Source organism: Myotis myotis, unplaced genomic scaffold (assembly GCF_014108235.1).
Source record: "Myotis myotis isolate mMyoMyo1 unplaced genomic scaffold, mMyoMyo1.p scaffold_m19_p_5, whole genome shotgun sequence".
Lineage (NCBI taxonomy): Eukaryota > Metazoa > Chordata > Mammalia > Chiroptera > Vespertilionidae > Myotis > Myotis myotis.
The window spans coordinates 78,552,919-78,574,957 of record NW_023416357.1 but is presented as its reverse complement, the minus strand read 5'-3'; the positions used below and the strand labels follow the sequence as shown (position 1 = coordinate 78,574,957).

The window sequence follows — 22,039 nt, the reverse complement described above, 5'->3', positions numbered from 1 at the left end:
TAAAATATTTTAAAAAAAAATTCTAGATCACAAAAACCTGGCAAGTACCACAGGGGGAGAACAGAAAGAAGTAAACTCATGGCAAGGTACTTGTTATTGCCAGAAGCTTTTTAAACAGATACGTATTAGGAAAGTATTAAGAGTGTGTATTGAAGTTGTCCCAGAGTTACCACTAGAAGAATAGAAAGAAGATTATAACTTCCAAATATGAGTTTGGGATGAGAGAGGATGGCATAGAAAAGTAGACTAATTTAATAAATATTGAGAGAAGGGGGCAATAGCATGGTAGATATAAAACAATCTAAAATGGCAGGTAAAATTCAAATATATCAGTAATCATAATAGATACAAGTAGTTGAAATGGCTGGTTAATAATAAATGTACTTCTAAAAAAATTTTTAATCCAGGTTGGTGCTTTTTACAAGAAATGTACCAAATCAAAATGTGAGAGAGGTTAAAAATAAAGGATTGGAACAAGATATTCAAGGCAATTGCTAAAAAAAAGAAAGCACATGCAAAATAAAAACCAATAAATTGAAAATTTAAAAATATATGAAAAACAGTTTATCAAAAAGATTTCATTGTCTTGCACTTTTTTACACTCCTAACAACATAGTGTTGGGGGAAAAAACCTCAAACAAAATTTACAAAATATTAAATAATCACAATAAGTAGGTGTATAGAGAATTTTAAAAAAACAATTTGCTCTTATACTCACCAGCCTTCCCTAGCACCTACCACCCCTATGCCCCAGTTTTTCTCTGATAGCACAAAAATGACATCCTCTTCCCCAAGATCCTTCTCCTCCTTGTCTGGTGTCTATCCCTTTTGGAGGTCAATTTTCCAGTTCTTCATCAAACACCACCCCGTCCCTGCAAGGGGGGACAAGGAGGAAGAGCACACTTTGTTAAGAAAGAACCCACCTGGAAGATGAGTTAAAGTTGAAAATAAATCAGTATTCACACATGACTAGTTTTTATCTCATCATATTAGTACTTTAGTGAAGATGTTTTAAACAAGATATAATCCATTATAAGGTAATTTTAAATTATAATTTTATAATCTATTCATTATTCACATTATTTATTTTTCTAAAGATGAAAATGAATGCAGGACCAAGCCAGGAATCTGTGAAAATGGGCGTTGCGTTAACACTATTGGGAGCTACAGGTGCGAGTGTAATGAAGGATTTCAATCAAGTTCCTCAGGCACTGAATGCCTTGGTAAGTTGATACATGCGTGTATTTTACTTAGTAAATAAAACATCTGTTTTATGATGTCATCACAGAAAAGCTCTACATATATATTCTTGTCTACTAAACAAATCTCTCAATCTTAGTAATCCACATACCTCTTCCTGAAGATACACACCTATTAAAATGACGTATTTGTCAGTATGCGCATTACTTGCACATCTGTGTGTCATATAAATAATATTTTAAATAGTCTTCCCAAGATTAGTATTAATTAAAGTCTATGGAAAATGTGACTTTAGTAAAACTTACATCAGGGGATGATGATTTAATTCCAAAAGAAAATATTTTTAATGTGTGGTAAGCTCTGCTGAATTAATGATATTAAAGTAAAGGCCATATTTTAAAAATGCAATAAAGGTTAAATTTTATTTTATGGTACAGAAAAATGTTTTAGAAAATATTTTCTTATGGAAAATATAAATCTCAAACATTGTGTTGTATTATAATGCATATATTATAAGCCATTTTAGTACATTATGAGCAGGTATAAAAGTATGGAATAGTAAAACGTAAGGCAAACCAAGAGAAATAAGATTACTCATCATTTGATTTGGTGTAAAAACAGCATGTTTCAACTACATCAGATTTTTCTCAAAATGATGTCATCTGTTTTAAATCCTAGGAAATTATTAGTCAAGAAAATATATAGTTTGTTCAGTCTAGACCTTTACTAACCATCAGCCTTTTCAGATATAAAAAGTGGTCTTTTCTTTTTATATTAACAGTTTCACTAGGATGGTTCATAAAAACCATATTAATGATTTCTTGCCTCTCTACATCAGGGAGATCCCTATCCTTGTTCTAAAAAAATCTACTTGGTCTAAATGTTTGAACCATCTTTTAGATGTAGAAATTAAAAGAGATTAAATTGAATATTACCAAATTTATAACATAGTCTAGAATTTTCTTTTCAAAAACAACTTCTGATACTTGTTTGCTTATTTAAAGGAAAATAATTTGATTTTTATTTGGATTCTACAGAAATGGTAGTTTACTATCACTTAGTTGCTGATGGATTAAAGAAAAATAATTTTTCTAAAATATAGTGTCACTTTTTGTCCAAATTTAACAAACTGTCTATAGTGATAGAACACTTTATGAACTTAACTCCCAACAAAATGTTATGATTGTTAAACCATCTTAGTGTGACTGTTCATATCAAAGAATATTTACCTTGTTAAGTTATAGCTAAGAATGAAAGTATTGATTGTCCTGTTTAATTTGAAGTTCAAGATAATGAAGTGTCAGTTCCATGACATTGATTCCTATTGACTGCGCTGTCATTTCAGACAATCGACAGGGACTCTGCTTTGCAGAGGTATTACAAACGATGTGTCAGATGGCATCCAGCAGCCGCAACCTCGTCACCAAGTCAGAATGCTGCTGCGATGGGGGGCGAGGCTGGGGTCACCAGTGTGAGCTTTGCCCACTTCCTGGAACTGCCCAGTACAAAAAGATATGTCCTCATGGCCCGGGATACACCACTGATGGAAGAGGTAAGGAGTTGAGGAAATTGGTGCATATTATCCAACAGTGAACTTCATTCATTAGGATTAGTTTGAAGGAAAAGTGGAAAAATAATAATAAAAATAATCTATAATAATAAAAGCATAGTATGCTAATTGGACCAGACAACCTTTCAGATGAAGCCAGGGCTGCGAGGGAAGGCCAGTCCCGGGTGCCAGAGGGAAGCTGGTGCCGGCAGCTGGGAGAAGGAAGGTCTACTCTTGCATGAATTTTGTGCATTGGGCCTCTAGTACAATAATAATCGCTAAAATATTTTTATGTATGTGTTTGTATATGCTTTTTGCTAATACTTTTGAGACTTTGTATCAAATCTAAGAGGTAAAATTTATTATTCCCATTTTAACAGATGAGGAAACAAAACACAAGCTAAGATAACAAGTAATTTTCCCAAGATCACACCCTTTTTAAGGGATGGACCCAGGAATGGAACATATCTGTCTGCCCCCCAAAGGCCATGCTTGTAACCCCCAAACTATACTGACTCAAATAAATGTTATTTATTTATTTGAGTGTGCACCAAAATTTAGTCTGTTTTAACATGTTTACAAAACAGCAACTCTCATAATTGATTAGTGGTTTCCATTTCTTTTGTACAACCAACTAATTTCCTGAAAAATACCATTTTCCTCTATCCCTATACAGATTCCCAACCCTATGTCTGATTATTTGCTAATAAATCCCTTTCTTTCGAGTCTAAGGCTAGTGCAGATTTGAGGCCAATCCATGGGAAATTATCAGAAATTCCAAATTAGTGGAACTTCACAAAGAAAGTTTTCTAGATTCTCCCCAAAATAATTCATACTTAGGTTGCAAAACGGGTAAACTTAAACAGGGCTTTCAACACAGTCTTCGTTTGTTTATCTCTTCCCATCACTGCAGATTATTTTTATGTCCCTTCCATGTTGCCTTCGTCTGAATGATGAAAAGGCACCATGAATGTTGGTTGTTAGTTATCTCGTGTCGATTCCTTAAATTTCTTGGTTTCTAACCAGTTTTAACCTCAAATATATATTGACTTCTCCTTGGTTTTGGTTTCGGTTTTGTCTTGGCCACAGATATTGATGAATGTAAGGTTATGCCGAACCTGTGCACCAATGGTCAGTGCATCAACACCATGGGCTCCTTCCGGTGCTTCTGCAAGGTGGGCTACACCACAGACATCAGCGGAACTTCGTGTGTAGGTAAGGCAGGACATCTCTGTGTCTGGGAGCTTGTCAGCTACTGTTTCCTGCAAGTCACTTACTGTCAGTAGAGTATCTTTATTAGGGAGCTCTGCAATGTACATGTTATTAAAATGATGCCACTCCTTTCAGTAATGTGGCTCTTGGTATCATCGTAGTTGTCTGAGGCCTTGTCCAATCATTTGGGACACAGAACTGTTCAATTATAAAAAATGAACTTCCAACACTTTATATTTTAATTTAAGATGTATAAATGACATTTGTCATTGTTTTGATGAGAGAAAGGGGATTTTGGTTGTGGATGTGTGTGTTCGTATATAAAGAGGGAATGCTTTGTGCTTGTTTCTCATTGCTGGTTTTTGCATAATATAAATGTCCAGTAGCAAAACAGTTTCAGTACAGAAACCTACATTTTTACAATCTCTTTTTCTAATTTAATATTTTTATTGTCTCACCCACGTGATTCTATCACAGTTTGGGGACAAAGGTGATTTGCCTTTATTGAGTCTTCCCAAAATATTCAACTTTGTTTTCATTGAAGAAAAAAAATATTTTCTCCTTTATGATTCATCAACTTAACATGATATTCTCTAAATTGCCTATTTCATTAATAAAGCACACCTGGCATGAAAAAGTTAAGAAAAAACAAACTGACTCATAGTAAGCATTTGTCTCACTTGGTTGGGCATGAAAGTAATGGAGAATAGGCTCTTAACCATGAGCTTTCAGCATTCTGTGGGTATCAATCAATATGTTTTATGGAGGAAATGTATATTGTTTGCTATCAATCGGAGTCCTAGCAGAAAGGTGGCATAGTCGAATGAGGACAGTTTAAGGAGGGCTTAACAAAGGAACCGTCTATAGTGGTGTGGACAGTGTCTGCAGAACCATGGGGAGGGTGCTGTGTACTAGGGCCATACTACTCCTGGACCAAAAGGAGGGAGGGAGAGGCTGCTGGGACCTGAAAGGAGAAAGTTATACACAGAGGGATGCCTTGAGAGGAGCTATGACTCTGATCCCATGACTCAGTCAGCCTGAGCCCACCTTGCGGGGAAAGAGTTGAGGAGACAAGGACCAGCCAGAAGACAGAGAGCAAGAGAGCAGGCTCCTGGGCCCATGAGCAGCATGGACTAGGGAGAGGACTGGACCTGGCAGGCAAGTGGAAGATTTCCAGCACAGTCCATGACCCCACAAGCTACTTCAGGGAGTGTCAGCCTGGAGAGTTTAAGAGAAATTCTGCTACATCTACATGTCAAAAAATGTTTTTAAACTCTTGCTTTTAAGTTTATGGCTCTCAAATTGTAAACCAAAGTACATTAATCTAAAGAATTGAGTGGGTGTTTTAACCTTGGTCAACTGTCAAGATATTATATTTGTCCAAGATCCATAGATTGATCTACAAAGTAAACCAGTGCATTACTTGAGGGAAAATTGTTCTGTGCATCATTTCTCCCTGGCTGTTTTCCATTTTAAGTTGAAGAGAAAAAGCTAAATGAATGAAGTAAGAAGAAAGAGGGAGGGAAGAAGCTAGTTGTTTCTTTTACCAAGAATCTAATCTTCACATCACTTTGATTTAGATCTTGACGAATGTTCCCAGTCCCCGAAACCATGCAATTTCATCTGCAAGAACAGCGAGGGGAGCTACCAGTGCTCGTGTCCGAGGGGATATGTCCTGCAGGAGGATGGGAAAACATGCAAAGGTGGGGAAGAGCTTCTGGCATTTATGACCCTTGTCTATGTCTCTTCTTTCAGATTCAAATTTAGCTAATTGGGGATTATGCCACATGCACCTCCTTCAATCTCATTTTCTTAGTGACCATTTTATTACTCATAGAAAATTCTAATAAAGGACACGTGGTAGGAGGCAGGCAAAATTAAAACCCATGTTGCAGTGGCTTGCTTCCTAGAGTAACCCACACACATTAAAAAACAAATAAAATTAAAACAAATTAATTTTGGTGAGGGAAGAGATTAAGACAAATAACTAAAATGAGATATTTTTTTGTTATCTAAGATTTCATTTCTACAAACTATCTTTATTACTGCCATAGTCTAAAAATGAATTGTTAAATTTAAATTTTTTTGCTTTGTTAGTATTAAAAGTAATTATCAAACTAAATTAGATAATTAAAATAGCTCCAATACTATACTCATATATTGAATTTTATATTAATCTCATCAGTATGAAATTATTAGACTAAGGAAATTCCTGTCTAATTAAATTTTTGAAATACAGATTATGCTCAAGAAAATGAGGTTTTATTTCCAATAAATAAAGAAATAGCAAGCAGTACTGTTCTCTTGTACCTATTTAGTGAACCATTATGAGTCAGTTTAATTTTGCACATTTATAATGAGTACAACTAAAACGTGTGTTTTTAAACTTTAAAATAATGAATTAATCTTGTTTATATCTTACATTGCTTTGTAAATGTATTTAAATATATTTTTCTATCTTAAGTTCCAATCTAACCAAAATCACATTTTGAGTTTTCTGTCAGTCCAGTCCAGCTATTACTTCCGGGTATGACTAGAGTCACAGATGCTGTGTTTTTGCTTCCTCTGGTGTTTATGATGGTGACTTCATTTGGAACCCGAGACCCTGACTCAATGTTTGCGTTAAGACCTACATCAGTTTCCAAATTCTGTTTTATTTTTATTTAACCCTCTCCCTTAATAGGAATAAGTGACCAGCCATGTACTAAACTGTACATTCAATACAAGAATTATAATCTTTGAATAATAACTTTGAGAACAATTCATGGAAACCACAGTGATTCCTTCATTCAGTTTCTTATTTTAAGAAAACTTAGTTTGATGTATCACCTTCATCAGTCTATCACAGTAGCCCATAATCTTTATGCTGCTTACGTATGTGAAAAGAAACTGCTTGTCAAAAAAGGAAAAAAAAAGAACTGCTTGTCATATGCATATTGAAGCCTATAAAAATTCCAGCAAAAACTTTGGCAGAATATTCCCAGTAGATCAAACATCTCGTGTGGCTTCACAACAAAGGATGCATATCCAGACACCACTGCTCTGATTTGCATGGGCTTCTCTCATTTCAGACCTTGATGAATGTCAAACCAAACAGCACAATTGCCAGTTTCTCTGTGTCAACACTCTGGGAGGTTTTACCTGTAAATGTCCACCTGGTTTCACCCAGCACCACACTGCATGTATTGGTAAGACAAAACTACAAATGGGGAATTTTACAAACTTTGATAGATGCATAAAACTTGTACTTAAAATGGTAATGTCTTCAGTACTTATAGTTAGAACCAATTCCTCATAATTAGTGGTCTACAACTGTTGCTTGCCCTAGCCAGTTTTGCTCAGTGGATAGAGCGTCAGCCTGCGGACTAAAGGTTCCCAGGTTCAATTCCGGCCAAGGGCACATGCCTGGGTTGTGGGGTCAATCCTCCTCAGTAGGGGGCGTGCAGGAGGCAGCCAATCAATGATTCTTATCATTGATGTTTCTATCTCTCTATCCCTTCCCTTCCTCTCTGAAATCAATAAAAATATATTTAAAAAATAAAATTAAATAAAAATGTTGCCAATAATATTGATTTTTTTTCTCTCTCAGGGATAATATTCAAAGGGAAAAAAGACCTATACTGTGTAGTCTGAGCACACACACACAGTAGGCATCTTCCAAGCAGTGCCTTTATATTGCATTTTAAATATGTGTTCAGATAAAATCTGATCAAAGGTTCACTGTAATTTGGACCATGCTAATGAACATGTTGGGGTTTTTAATGTTAGAAGACACATATGTTAAGGCTCTTTTGGTCATATTATTGAAAACCTTGTCCTCAGTCAACTCAAAATATGTTCCACTTTCACATCTCTCGAAATACACTCTTTCTTCCTACTTTTACCTTTATATGACAGTGAATACTGGCATCTATTTCCCTAAAGTGCTCTTTTCACATTGGGAAACTTAGCCTTTCATAGTTCACTTTTTACTTTATGTAGTGAAATTTGAATCATGTAATAATTTGTCTTTGCTAGACAACAATGAGTGTGGGTCTCAGCCTTCCCTTTGTGGAGCAAAGGGGATCTGTCAGAACACCCCTGGGAGCTTCAGCTGCGAATGCCAACGAGGGTTCTCCCTTGATGCCACTGGACTCAACTGTGAAGGTGAGTTTATTTGCTCAAAAACCCTTAATCACATACAGCATGCTGTTTTCTTTTTCCTCCCGAGCCACTAAATGAGAAATGTTGATCATCTCAAAAGAAGAAAAATATATTTAAAAATTTAGGACCCAGCAATTTATTTTTGTTCATAAGTTTCCATAATTATTCTGAGGGCAGAATAATTATATGCTGAAACAAAATTTAGTGAGTACAAACTGGCTTCTAAAGTAACTGAACTGTTTACTTCATTATTGATTTAAAAAAGAATTGAACTGAAAAAGAATTCTATACCTAATATGGTTTACAGTAGTGAGTATACTGTACCAGGAAAAAAAGGGAGAGGACTTTTGTTCTATGATACCTGAATGTATAAAATTAAGTGTAAGAAAAAGAACCAATTGTCATAGAGAACTGGAAAAATGTATCGAAAGTATGCTGCTAATTATATAGATTTTAGCAGATGGCAGTTGGTGTTTTATTTATTTTAGTCGCCCTCTACTTATTCTTAGAAATATAAGATTATGGAGAGATTAACTGGGGAACTTACATGCATATATGCATAGCACATGGGTACGAAAAATAGTGTGGTGAAGGCCTGAGAGGGGCGGGTGTGGGATGAAGGGGGTTAATGGGGGGGGAAAAAAGGAGGGACATCTGTAATACTTTCAACAATAATGAAAAGTTTTAAAAGAAATAAATTATTATGAATTCTAGAAATATATTCAAAGTTTTTAAGATACTCTTTATAAGTAGTATAGGGCTTTTATATATGTATCTAATTTGCCACCAAGAAAAATTTAGTTTTAAATTTTTCTACTTTAATATTTTACATTTGAAGTCATTGAGACTTTGAAAGTATTCTGAACATACAGCTGCTTGCCACGTGTGAGTTCAGCTTGTGACTATCCACATAAGATACCATTTATTAATTATCCATATAAATTTGTTACATACACATCAAACATGCCAATTTTATTTCACTCTTTATGGGTAGATTTCAAAGCCTCATTGTCATTCCAAAAGAGTATGCACGTATGAACAAAGAAATTATTCCATATGTGTAATAATACCACATCGTGTCTAAAAATAACATTCTTAAATACTTAAAATTTGCCTCTAATTAATCTTGAATGGTAATAAAAAATTTCTGCTTGCAAAACAATTATACTTTCTTTAAATTTTATTGATTTCAGAGAGGAAGGGAGAGGGAGGGAGAGAGAAATAGAAATATCAATGATGAGAGAGAATCATGATTGGCTGCTTCCTGCATGGCCCCTCCTGGGGATTGAGCCTGCAACCCAGGCATGTGCCCTGGCCGGGAATTGAACCATGACCTCCTAGGTCATAGATCTACACTCAACCACTAAGCCACACTGGCAGGCAAAACAATTATACATTTTAGGTATCTCTTTAGTGCTGGTATCTTCCTGAAAATGAAGGTTAGAGTCAATCACTTTTGAATCTACTAGAAATGTACTGCAAATATATTTATATCACTTACCAAATAAATCAGACCATCTGCAAGTTAATCCATCCAAAATGCACAGCGTTTGTGGTTGCTGTGGTTGAGTTGATGAAATTAAATGTTATTTAGAGCATTGATGTGGTGTGGTCTGGTGGATAGTATAAGAATGAAGTCTTATCTCAGAAACATTCTTTGTACCACCACTGACTAATAACCATGTGACTTGGAAAAATCACAGCTTTTCTTTGTGTCTTGTTTGTTCCCCTGATAATAGCTATCCCAGGCTGTGTTTGGAGTGTATCTAAGAATAGTAGAAAAAACTTACCTGAAGATCTTGCTGGGCTTGTTTTTGCAGATGTTGATGAATGTGATGGAAACCATAGGTGCCAGCATGGCTGCCAGAACATCCTGGGAGGCTACAGGTGTGGTTGTCCTCAAGGGTATATTCAGCATTACCAGTGGAATCAGTGTGTTGGTGAGCACTCACTTCTTACATAGCATCTGCTTTTCTGACCTTAAAGTAGCTTTAAGTAAAATGAACAAATAATAAAGGTTGCTGTTTCTATGTAACCTTTGAATCCTAGAACTTAATAAAACAGTGCTTAGGACTGATCCATTATTCTAGTCTTTATACTTGTGTATATTTGAAAATACCCACAATGAGAACATGGTTTTTAAGTACCTGAACAGTAATGCAACTGGAGCTTTTATAAAAACTTCAATGTTCTGGTAGGTATAAGTTTAAGTTTCTGAAGATTGTGTTAAGAATCATCATTTTCATTTGCCAAGATCAGGGGCTTTTTGTCCCCCTCAGACAAATATAAAGGAATTCAGATCAACTTAATGAGGATCATCCATCTGAGCTGTCCAGTCACATAGATGTAATGAAGGAGCTGAATTGTTTTAAGGTAGAAATAGTACCTACTTACAGCAGATACCATTAAAAACTCCAGACAGAAGTGTTTGTAAAATCAAATTAGTAGGCACTGTGCTCAATTTCTTGCATTGATGATCGTCATGGAAACTCTCCTTTTAAGGAGAGGTTGATCAAAGAGAGCACCGTTCTCTGAGTAACCAGCTAACTTACCCACCTAACTTCTTGGTTCCATTTGAATGCACTTCATAGACACACCACCCAATACCCTGTGACATTAGATGCTAACATAACGGAGCAGAAAGGAGGACAGTGGTACTGCAGGGAGATGGCAGGGTGCTTCCTGTTCCTCTGTAGTGATTTCAATTACCCCACATGTACTTCAGATAGTTTACCGTGCTCGGGCTACTCGTTCAATTAATCTGATTTTATCCTTTATGGTCTTCTCACAAGAAATTTCAAATGACAGTTTAGTGAATTAAGAAAAAACAAAACAAAACACAAGATAAATTTCAAAGGAGAAGAACCAACTCTGAAAGTCACAACTATTCCATGGCTGTGTGCCAGGTCACACCATGGATACATCCTCATGGCAGGAAATGCAAACACTATTACTGATCACGAGTTTAAGGACACAGTTTTAAAGGATGTCGAAATGATGAGTTAGGCCAGTGGTCGGCAAACTCATTAGTCAACAGAGCCATGTATCAACAGTACAACGACTGAAATTTCTTTTGAGAGCCAGATCTTTTAAATGTAAACTATATAGGTAGGTACATTGTTATTAACTTAATTAGGGTACTCCTAAGGCTTGGGAAGAGCCACACTCAAGGGGTCAAAGAGCCACATGTGGCTCACAAGCCGCAGTTTGCCAACCACAGAGTTAGGCTATCAACCAGAATAATCTCAGAAGTGTAATTTATTTTTTCTCTTTACAGAAAAAAAGAAAACAAAATATGTTGCAAAAGTCCTTATGCTCTGATATCTTGATTCATAAAGAGGCAAAGTGGGGCACACTGTTCAAAATATAGAGAATGGTATTTTTTTACATAGCTATTAAAAGTGTAAAACAATTTTATTATATTGTGTTGTTCATAACATATGTCCAGTACTTTATTTAGCAAATAAAATGGACTTCTTGGTTAATTCTATGAAACTAAATGCAAAAGAATGATCCTCTAATATTTCATGTGTCAGCTTATATAGAATTCTTCTTTTTAAGGCAGTCATAAATAGAAATAGGATTATGTGTGGAGTATGAACTCAATTTCCAAGTTTTTAAGTTTCCTGAAGTTTCTGTCTGTAAACATCTAGTGCAAATATAGCTACGGAGGCTTTTACTAAATTTGGTCTGACTTAAAATCAAGACTGTGTGGTATATCCCAGGTCCCCTTTGTGGGGTCTCCTGGACTGAGCACCTCAGCAAGGCAGTCACTCCAGAACATCTCACAATGGAGTCCAACCAGACACCCCTGTGCCTTCTAATTGGGAGGGACCCTCTGGACAGAAGGATAAATGTTTTCAAAGATGAGTTCAAAACTAAAGTCACATAAGCAGATATCCCCAACTACAAGTATTCTTTTGTGAGCTTGCTCTGCTAAAATGGGCACCTGTAAGCAGCAGGTCCCTGAGTGAGCAAGAGGCAACAGACATTTATTTGAAAGGTTCTAGACTTTTCTGTGAAGGGTTGAGGAACCCAGCTGGTCTCTAATAAAACTGCAGACTTTCTTGCCTTGAATCCACATAACACAGTTGGAATTTTAACAGAAATACGTAACAAGAATAGCATTATACAGCCCATCAGGAACTAATAAAAGCAACAAGAATTATGACAAAGTGCAAATTAAAAGGCACAAATCATTTTTATGTGTCACTATGTGTGTGAATATCTTCATTCAATGACTGAGAGGAGATAGAGAATGAAGTCTTTCAAATAGATTTATCTGGGATCTCCTGGTAAAGGAACAGAACTGCTAGTTAATGCATCAGATTATTTAAATACTGTTAAATTGAAAACCTACAGTGCTGTTAATACTACTTTCAATTTGAGAAAAATGGCAGTTCTTGCCCTGGCCGGTGTAGCTCAGTTGGTTGGACATGGTTTTGTGCACCCAGAGGTTGCTGGTCGATTCAGGTCAGAGCACATGCTAGAGTTGCAGGCTTGATTCCCAGTAGCGGGTGTGCAGGAGGCAGCTAATGGATGTTTTGCTCTCACATCAATATTTCTCTCTCCCCCTCTCCCTTCCTTTCTCTCTAAAAATCTTTATAAGAGAAAGAAAGAAAAATGAAATTTCTCTGTAAGTGTTAATACTGACAAAAGCTTTTAGTTCAAAGGAATAATTTGAGAAGTTTCCAGCCAGTTACCATAGGACATTTATCCCATTCTGGTGCATTGATTATACAGATGTAGGTAACATTCTCCAATATTTGCAAGCATTATAATTATTCAGAATTGAAAATAAGTGAATATTATTAACATTTGCATATGAAGAAAAATTATGTCTTAATATATGAAGCTTTTAGTTATTTAGTGTTAGTAACTTCCAGTTGCATCTATGCCCTTTCAAAATAATTTGAACATAGCTTGGTGAGGCTTGAGTCAACTCAAAATATTTCTCACACAGGAACACATTTTAAAAGTCAGATTACGTAAGTCTAATAAAATTATACTATGATGTACATTTATAGCATATAAACATGAAATATATAATGGTGCTTCCAAAAATATTATATATTTAAATTTTTTCTTGTCATTGGTATGTTAAAATGGAATTTATTCAATTATTCAGTTTTTCCTGGTACATTTTCTACTTAACACAATGTCTAATACTATATTCATAGAAAGTTCATTTTGTTAAATTATAACCTAATTTACATTCTCCATTGGGAGAGAAATGGTGCATATAAACGTCCGATTTAATTATAAAATCAGAGGAGCATTTGTGGCAGAAATAAAATGGCAGTTATATTTATGTCACAGGTAGCTTAGTTATTATGAATTTATTTATATATCTCCTTCCCATGAAATGAAGGCTAAGAATTGGTACATATTAGGTAATCATACCAGATTTTATATCCAGTGATTAAGAATTATACATTTGGCGGTCTGATTTAATTCTGAAACTATAATCATGATACAAAAATGTACCTAATAACATCTACCCTCTCAGTAACCTCTGTGCCGTACTTAATGGAGTTTAATTTCCTGTCTGAGAGGCCTCTTCGCTGAGACGCCATCTGTGTCTTCCATAACCTCCCTGAGCCATGCCGCTCTGCCCTTCCCTCTGCCTGTTGTGTTCCAGGCGCACACTCTCTTCCAAATAGGCTCATTTCCCCATGTGGCCTGAAACATATACTTATCACATATTAAGTAAACAGACACACTGTACTCCATTGGAGTCACAGAATTTGAAAGAACTTCCCACAGGACAGATGTGACTTGTGCCCAGGGTGAAATGTGAATTATAATAAACTCTGAAGGAGCCCAGCCAGGGGCTATATATCAACCAGACAGTTAAGAGCTAAGTTGTAGTCTCCAAATTTAAAAGTACACTCTTTGAATTTAAAATGATAAATGCAACTGAAGGTATAACATAATTATCCTGCTGTCAGGCATTTAAAGTATTAATGTTAGTCATGAAGCCAGGAATGTCGGTGTCAGCTGATGGCTGGATGCAGTCTCAGAAGGCACAGTCTGCACCTAAGGGGTCCTCACGCAGGTAAACGTTGATTGTTGGTTCAATAGACCCAATTAAATAATGTTCATTTCAAGTATTTTCACTTAGGGTATTTAGATTTTTATGTTTTCTCCATCTACAATATAATGAAGGCTTTGGGGATTGCTGGGAGAAAGGACACAAATACAGATACAGATGTAGGCTTTTTAACACGGAGATATAATTCACATACCATAAAATTCATCTTTTTAAAGTGTACAGTTCATGGTTTTTAGTATGTCCTCACGAGTATGCCACCAGGAACACCACAGCATTTTCAGCACCCCGAAGAGTTCACCCCCATTAGTGTGGTTCTTCATTTCTGGCTCCCACAGCCTCACAGTGAGTAATCTGCTGTCCCTGTGAATCTGTTCATCTGAGGTGTGGGCTGGTGAACTACCCTGCTGTTAAGAGAATAGAAGGGTGATTCTGTAGGCAAACTGCAAATACCTGTCCCAAAGGGCTGCCAGCAGATTCATAAACAGCACAAACTATATAAAAGTGCTGGGTAATTTCCTAGCCGGTTTTGCTCAGTGGATAGAGCATCCACCCACGGACAGAAGAGTCCCAGGTTCAATTCCAGTTACGGGCACATATCTTGGTTGCAGGCTCAATCCAGTGCAGGTGGCAACCAATTGATGTGTCTCTCTCACATCAATGTTTCTTTCTGTCTCTTCCCTTCTCTTCCCTCTCTCTAAAAATCAGTGGAAAAATATCCTCTGGCAAAGATTAACAGCAACAAAAAAAAAGTGTTGGGCAAGGTTTTTTACAGCTATAATTTAGGAGGATTTGTTGGATTTGGGCATTTTATTTTTTTATTTTCACATACTTTGCAAGTCAGCCATTGGACTAAATGTTTTTTTAAATGCTGTTGTAGAGTTCTTTCTCCTGTGAAATCATAGGTACTTTCAGACTCAGGCCCTCCTCCGTGTCACCTCAGATAATATTTTCTTACTTTCTGTCATAGACGAGAATGAATGCTCCAATCCGAATGCCTGTGGCTCTGCTTCCTGCTACAACACCCTGGGGAGTTACAAATGTGCCTGCCCCTCCGGGTTCTCCTTTGACCAGTTCTCCAGTGCCTGCCATGACGTGAATGAGTGCTCATCCTCCAAGAACCCATGCAATTACGGCTGCTCCAACACGGAGGGGGGTTACCTCTGTGGCTGCCCGCCTGGGTACTACAGAGTGGGACAAGGGTAAGGCCATCATCCTTTCGCACACAGGAAAGCAAGGGAGGTCCAACAGGGTGGGTCCAACTCAGGTTTCCTCCCTGAGTTCAGGCTTTCAGGCCGCCTGGCACTGCAAGGAAGTGAAAGGTGATTAGAAGCCCAAGAGACGAAAGCGTTGGTCACTTAGGATATAGGAGGGAGAAGCACTAAGAAGGCATATGGGTTATACCCATGTTGCAGGATTACCTCCCGTGTGGTGTGCATAAGACTTGAACTTGTAAACAAACAGCACTTTCTTGCCCCGCATAAAGGCCTGAATTCATTCAGTCAGGTCCCTCAAGGCCAGAGACTAGCAGATATTTTAAAATGCAGCTTACGTGTTGTTGTAGACACCTGGGTTGTGAGGCACAAGTGGAAATGGCTTCTCTTAGATTGTTCTATGAATTTTGACAGGTGCCAGCCTAGTGGTTCCTAGTGTGTCCCTCTCTTGGTTCATCAGGCTTTATGTTATTGCCCATGGAAGACCTGCCTCATTGGTGTGGCACTGCTCAGTGCCAGGCTGGCTCCACAGGGCTGGGTTTCCTCCAGCCCATCACACGTTCCCAAGTGCAACCTCTCAAGCCCTGTGGGCTGGGCCTGGGGTGCTGGCCACCTGCCTCCTTCCATCAAGGCAGCCTGTGCTCAACAGCATGGAAGGTGGGAACTGAGGAGTCACTCAGGGTCCTCTTCCTCAGAGTAGTGTATGAGACAGGCACTGAGGGGGGTGGACTCATCTGTCCACCATCCTATATAATAAAGAGTTAACATGCAAATGGTTGTCATGCCCTCATGCCATCACGCCCTCACGCCATCATGCGATAACTGCTCAGACACTCAACATTGGGGAGAGAGGAATGGGGACCAGCCAAGCACAAATGAGCTTGCAAGAAAGGAATGGGGACCAGCCAGGCTGCAGCCTGGGAGAAAGACAAGCCACCTGCCCTGCGGTCCTAGGCACCAGTGGCTGTGCCTGCACCTGCAGCCTGGGAAAGGGACAAGCCTCCTGCCCCATGACCCAGGTGAAGCCACCCGCCCACGGGTCCTGGGTGCCTGCGGCCAGACAGAGGGAGGGAAGCCCTGGTCCTGGGTGCCTGTGACCAGCCAGAGGAGGGAATCCTGGGTCCTGGGTGCGGGGCAAGGCAGAGGCGATTAAGGGCAATCAGGCCAGCAAGGGAGCAGTTAGGGGCGATCATGCAGGCAGAGGTGGTTGGGGCGATCAGGCAGGCAGGCGAGCAGTTAGGAGCCAGCAGTCCCGGATTGTGAGAGGCAGTCGGACATCCCCTGAGGGGTTCCGGATTGGAGAGGATGCAGGCCAGGCTGAGGGACCCACCCCCACTGCACAAATTTCATGCACTGGGCCTCTAGTTGTTACATAATAATACTTGAAACAAAAGGCATGGTCTAGGCCAGTGATGGCAAACCTATGACACTCATTGTTTTGGTTGATTTTTCTTTGTTAAATGGCATTTAAGTATATAAAATAAATATCAAAAATATAAGTCTTTGTTTTACTATGGTTGCAAATATCAAAAAATTTCTGTATGTGGCACGGCACCAGAGTTAAGCTAGGGTTTTTCAAAATGCTGACATGCCGAGCTCAAAAGGTTCGCCATCACTGTTCTAGACATTGACTCTTTCACTAACTCAAATAGGACTTGAGAAGTCTTAGTCATTACAGCAGAGAGCTTTGTTGTGAACAGGACTTCTCTTAGCACTCTCTCGGAACTTCATACTCTGCTTTTGCTTTCCCCAGTTAACTACACTCAAGTGCTTCATCTAATTGGGATTAAAAATTGGGGATGCCACTAAAGGAAATGAAAACATTAATCTGAAAAGATATAGGTACCCCTGTGCTCATTGCATCACTATTTACAATAACCAAGACATGGAAACAACCTGGATGTTCATTGATAGGTGAATGGATAAAAAAAGATGTGGTACACATACAAAGTGGAACATTATGAAGAACAAAATATTGTGATTTGTGATAACATGAATGGACCTAGAGAATATTATGTTAAGTAAAATAGGTCAGACAGAGAAAGAAAAATAATGTATGTTTTCATTTAGATGTGAAATGTAAACAACAAACACAGACTCACAGAAATAGAGACCAAAGGATGGCTGCCAGAGGGGAGGGAGATGGGGGGATTGCTGAAAAGGGTGAAGGGGAATATAGTCAATAATATTGTGATAAGTTTGTATGATGACTGATTACTACTAAAATTAGTGGGTTGATCACATTATAAGGTATACAAATGCTGAATCACTATATTGCACACCTGAGACTAATATAACTAGTATAATTTTGTATACCAACTATGCTTAAGTTTAAAAGGTATATTAAAGAAAAAAATTGGGGGAAGCTTAACACTCACTCTCAGAATTTTGCTGTTCAAAATAAGGGAAAATCTTGTGTATGAAATGTTAAAGAAAAGAGCTACAGAGACTACTAGGTTTTTATTTGTATGAGCTTAGATTTTGCTTTGTTGGTGTTTTTTTCTGAAAAGTCTTTGCTCTACCACTGGAAAGCTATAGTTAAAGTTAAGGATAAAATCTAACAACACCTTGCTTCTTGTTGCAAATAGCCACTGTGTCTCAGGAATGGGATTTAACAAAGGGCAGTACCTGCCAATGGACACAGAGGTGGATGAGGAAAATGCTCTGTCCCCGGAAGCCTGTTATGAGTGCAAAATCAATGGCTACTCTAAGAAAGAAGGCAGGCAGAAGAGAAGTGTTCATGAGCCCGAATCCTCTGCTGTGAGTAAACCTCACTTTTGTTTTGTATCAGATTTTATCCATATGGAGTCATGTATATGATGCAGTAAACCTTTATGTAGGTTTCAGGCTCAGTAAAGCTAAAATTAGCTTGAAATTTAATGGCTAAATTAATGGACTCAACATGGCAGAGACAAGTAAATAAAATAAGTTGATTTTTAGCTCAAAACACAAGGACGGGGAGGTGGGGAAAGACTTTAAGATTCACATGTCATATGTTTTTTCTTTTTTATTTATGCCAAAGGGAATAAGATGCCCACCTAGAAATACTTATTTGAAATGATTCAAAAAATTATTTTAAATGTGCCCAGTTCTGTTTTATGCATTTATAGTAAAGTAGGCTGATTTTAATTTTCAGTAGGTAAGCCAAGTAGGTCTGGTCTCCTATTCTGTGACATTTGTAAGTTAGGTGTTCCTCCTCCTCCCATAAGATGACATCTCCAAATAACTTGTAGTTTGTAAAGAACTGAATATCTAAATTGCCTGCTGCTGGTGTTTCTTGGTCGTAAATGGCCTTTAGCAGAGACGCCTGAGGGGTGGGCCACAGGCTGCCTGATTTTGACTGTCCCCTGGCCCTCCACTTGTTACTCACGTTACATGGGGCATGTTTACCTAACCTCTCTCTGTCTCAACTTTTTCACCTATACAATGGGAATAAAAATACTGCTGAAGGGGGATGGGAGGATTAATTGAGTTGATACTATGAAGTGCTTAGAATGGTACCTGGCATGTATATTACACCTGTTCAGTGAATCTCTCTTGTAATATCTAGAAATGATGATGATTTTCCCTAAGATCAGGGATAGCACCACCCTCTTCAGTGAATGTTACTGAGAAATTCCTCCACCAAAAACAGCTAACTGGCTGTGTGAACTGGGCAACTTGCTCAGAAACTTTATCTATAAAACAAGATTTTTCTAGCCAAAAGGTCTATGATTCTACTTTATAATAATAAATAGGCCAGTGTTACATCTACCTTAAATAGACTAAGGCACCTCACTGAGGTAAATATGATGATTGAGATTTTCATCAAATCCAGAAATTCTGTGAAACCTTCCCAATGTGGGACTTGGGATGTGAGTCTGTCAGAACACTGATGGGCACTCGGGGCCACTGTAGCCAACAGGTGCCCAGTCAAAGCATTGGTTGTTGTCTTTTTTTGTTTGTTTCTTGTTTTGTTATTTATTTTACTAAGATAACATCCTTAAACTCCCATCCCTCTGATCAAGTGAGACTTGGTTTATCTGGTCCCTGCCCCACTGATTCAAATCTGAGCCCTGAGGACTGCAGTCCCCTCTCTCTGCACCAAGGGCTCTTAGCAAACACACTCCCGCACTCCGCTTGTGCGTTGTGGGCCTTACAAACCAAGCCAAGCCTTCTGAGTGCAGATTCCTCTGGGGACAGTCCCTGCTGGTGGATAACAGCTGCACTTCTTTTGACCCCAGCAAGAAAAAAAAACAATTATTTTCTAAATTATCTTTATTATTAAGAAGCCTGGTATTCCACAAACTCATCAGAAAAACTTGAAATGTGAATGTTGTCTGTAAGCTCAGCCCTGTAACGTCACCTGGTTAAGGCCCAGAGCTTTACAGGACACACACTATGGAATTGACCTTTGCTCCCAGCCCACATGAAGCTAAAGTCACCTCTTCCCCAAGCACTACTCCTTAAAGTGCAGAAAGGGAGAGCAACAGGTTGTTGCTGTGGCTGCAGCCCCAGCAGCCAGTCCCCCTCCGGGTCCTCTCCTGTGCTGCAGCTGCTCCTCCCACATCATTTCCTGCTCTTTCTTCAGGTTGAACAGATCAGCCTGGAGAGTGTGGACATGGACAGCCCCATGAGAATGAAGTTCAACCTCTCCGGCCTTGGCTCTAAGGAGCACATCCTGGAACTCATGCCCGCCATCGAGCCCCTCAACAACCACATCCGCTATGTCATCTCCCAAGGGAATGACGATGGCATCTTCCGCATCCACCAAAGGAACGGGCTCAGCTACTTGCACACGGCCAAGAGGAAGCCGGTGCCTGGCACTTACACACTGGAAATCACGAGCATCCCTCTCTACAAGAAGAAGGAGCTTAAGAAACTGGAAGACAGCAATGAGGATGACTACCTCCTAGGGGAACTCGGGGAGGCTCTCAGAATGAGGCTGCAGATTCAACTCTATTAACACTTGCAGACTTGGTTCCAGGCTCAAATCCCTGCACAGCCAGCCTTCAGAAGCCTTTGAGAATCAATGACTAATTTTAAGGAGGAAAAAAAGACAACTTTTGTTTCTTTCCTCCCTGTCTCAGCTTCAGAATGTTGACCCTCACAGGGTGGGATAATTTAGACTCTGGTGTGGCCAAAGATTTGAGTACAAAGGCAACCGTGGTTACTGTATTTTTTATATAACTTCACTTTAAAATATATTAAAAAAAGAACAAAACGTAAATGTTCAAGAGATCAGCATATGGCACTAAATGCACAAAAATAATGTGAGCTTTTTTTTTCCTGTTAGCAGTCTGTAACACTTTGGGTATTTTGCTATAGTTGCTAATTAAAAAAAATATAGATGTTTATTTATTTTTAATGCAGTAATATATGGAGAAATGAACAAACTATGTAAACAAAAAGGGAAACTCACTTGTTTTGTTTTTCTTTAGATTTATAAATTTGAGCTATTTCTTTTAGAGGTGCTTTTTAAAAATTCAGTAGATTCAAGAGATGTTTCCTTTGGTTTTCTGCCAGTCATCCAACTGGTACACATCTGATTATCTTAAAGAAAGCCTCGCAGAGCTGAATGGGCAGTGTAATCAATAATTTAAAAGACGGAAGTGTCATTCGCTCCTTTACGAAGGAGATCAAAGCCAGAGCAGCTCATTGTGACGATATTTCACATCACCAGACACACCAGGCAATGAAGATGAAGCACAACACTGTAGCAAAATACCTTGACTGCTTGTGAGACCAGTAGCGTTGCAGGCCAAACCGTACTGTATTTCCTTCTCATAACCTCAAGGAAGCACATGTGCTCCCCACAACACCTCATTCGTACCCAGGGTGTGCTGCGTACTTGTGGTACTTAGGCAGCTGAAGAACTGCCGTTCCTTTGAAAAGGAACACCTGGCGTTCTGTAGTGTTTGGTGCTGTCTTAGATTAATGGTGCATTTATTATGTTCAAGCTATTTCAGGATTGCCATATGTGCAAACAAATCATGCAGTACAGCCAAGGAATATATGTTGTTTTTTTAAATCCATTTTTTTTAGAATTTTCATTAATACTGTAGTTATACACCATATGCCTCATTTTATCATAGCCTATTGTGTATGAAAGATGTTTGTACAATGAATTGATTTTTAGTTTGCTTTAGTCATTTAAAAAGATATTGTACCAGATGTGCTATAATAAGAGTACGTCTCCCATGTTCTTCTCAACCCAAGAACCTGTCCCTGGACCAGTGACCAAACCTCATATGTGAAATGGCCAAAGCTCATGCAGGCTCTGGGTTGTTCCTCTCACACCTGTGCTGACCAAAGATTAGTCACCAGTTATATCCAGTTTGGGGTTCTTTTGTTTTAATAACTAAAAAAAGAAACAGTGTAAATTTGTAATCAAGTGTTTGTGAGGAAAAACTTATGGTTTTGGGTCTTGTTTGTTTTTGTAGGTCTATGTATCAAATATGTCACTTTTCTTGCAATAAAGCTTATTTTGGGGTAGTTTTCTGATTGAAGAGTTTTATGGGACTGTGACCCCTGTTGTTTTTGTGGGAGTGGCAGGGGCTTGGCTTTATGGGGACCTTTATAAAAGAAAGTACCAGAAGGCAAGTGAGGCCCATTTATAGGAAGACAAGGGAAGGTTGTCAAATCTGGGACACAAAGTTAGCAGCAGTGTTCAACCGACGAGTACCACTT

General features: G+C 38.4%; 1 protein-coding gene across 1 annotated transcript in view; it reads left to right on the top strand.

The window, feature by feature from the left end:
- FBN2 (fibrillin 2) overlaps nt 1-21,835 on the top strand; it is a 258,987-nt gene extending 237,152 nt beyond the window's left edge. Inside the window, exons 56-65 of the mRNA XM_036310847.1 lie at nt 1,098-1,223; nt 2,546-2,752; nt 3,839-3,964; nt 5,542-5,664; nt 7,033-7,149; nt 7,979-8,107; nt 9,925-10,044; nt 15,127-15,358; nt 17,959-18,130; nt 19,941-21,835. Of these exons, the coding sequence (XP_036166740.1) occupies nt 1,098-1,223; nt 2,546-2,752; nt 3,839-3,964; nt 5,542-5,664; nt 7,033-7,149; nt 7,979-8,107; nt 9,925-10,044; nt 15,127-15,358; nt 17,959-18,130; nt 19,941-20,315 (1,727 nt within the window). The 3' untranslated portion in view covers nt 20,316-21,835. The remainder of the gene's footprint in view (nt 1-1,097; nt 1,224-2,545; nt 2,753-3,838; nt 3,965-5,541; nt 5,665-7,032; nt 7,150-7,978; nt 8,108-9,924; nt 10,045-15,126; nt 15,359-17,958; nt 18,131-19,940) is intronic.
- Nucleotides 21,836-22,039: the final 204 nt, after the last annotated feature.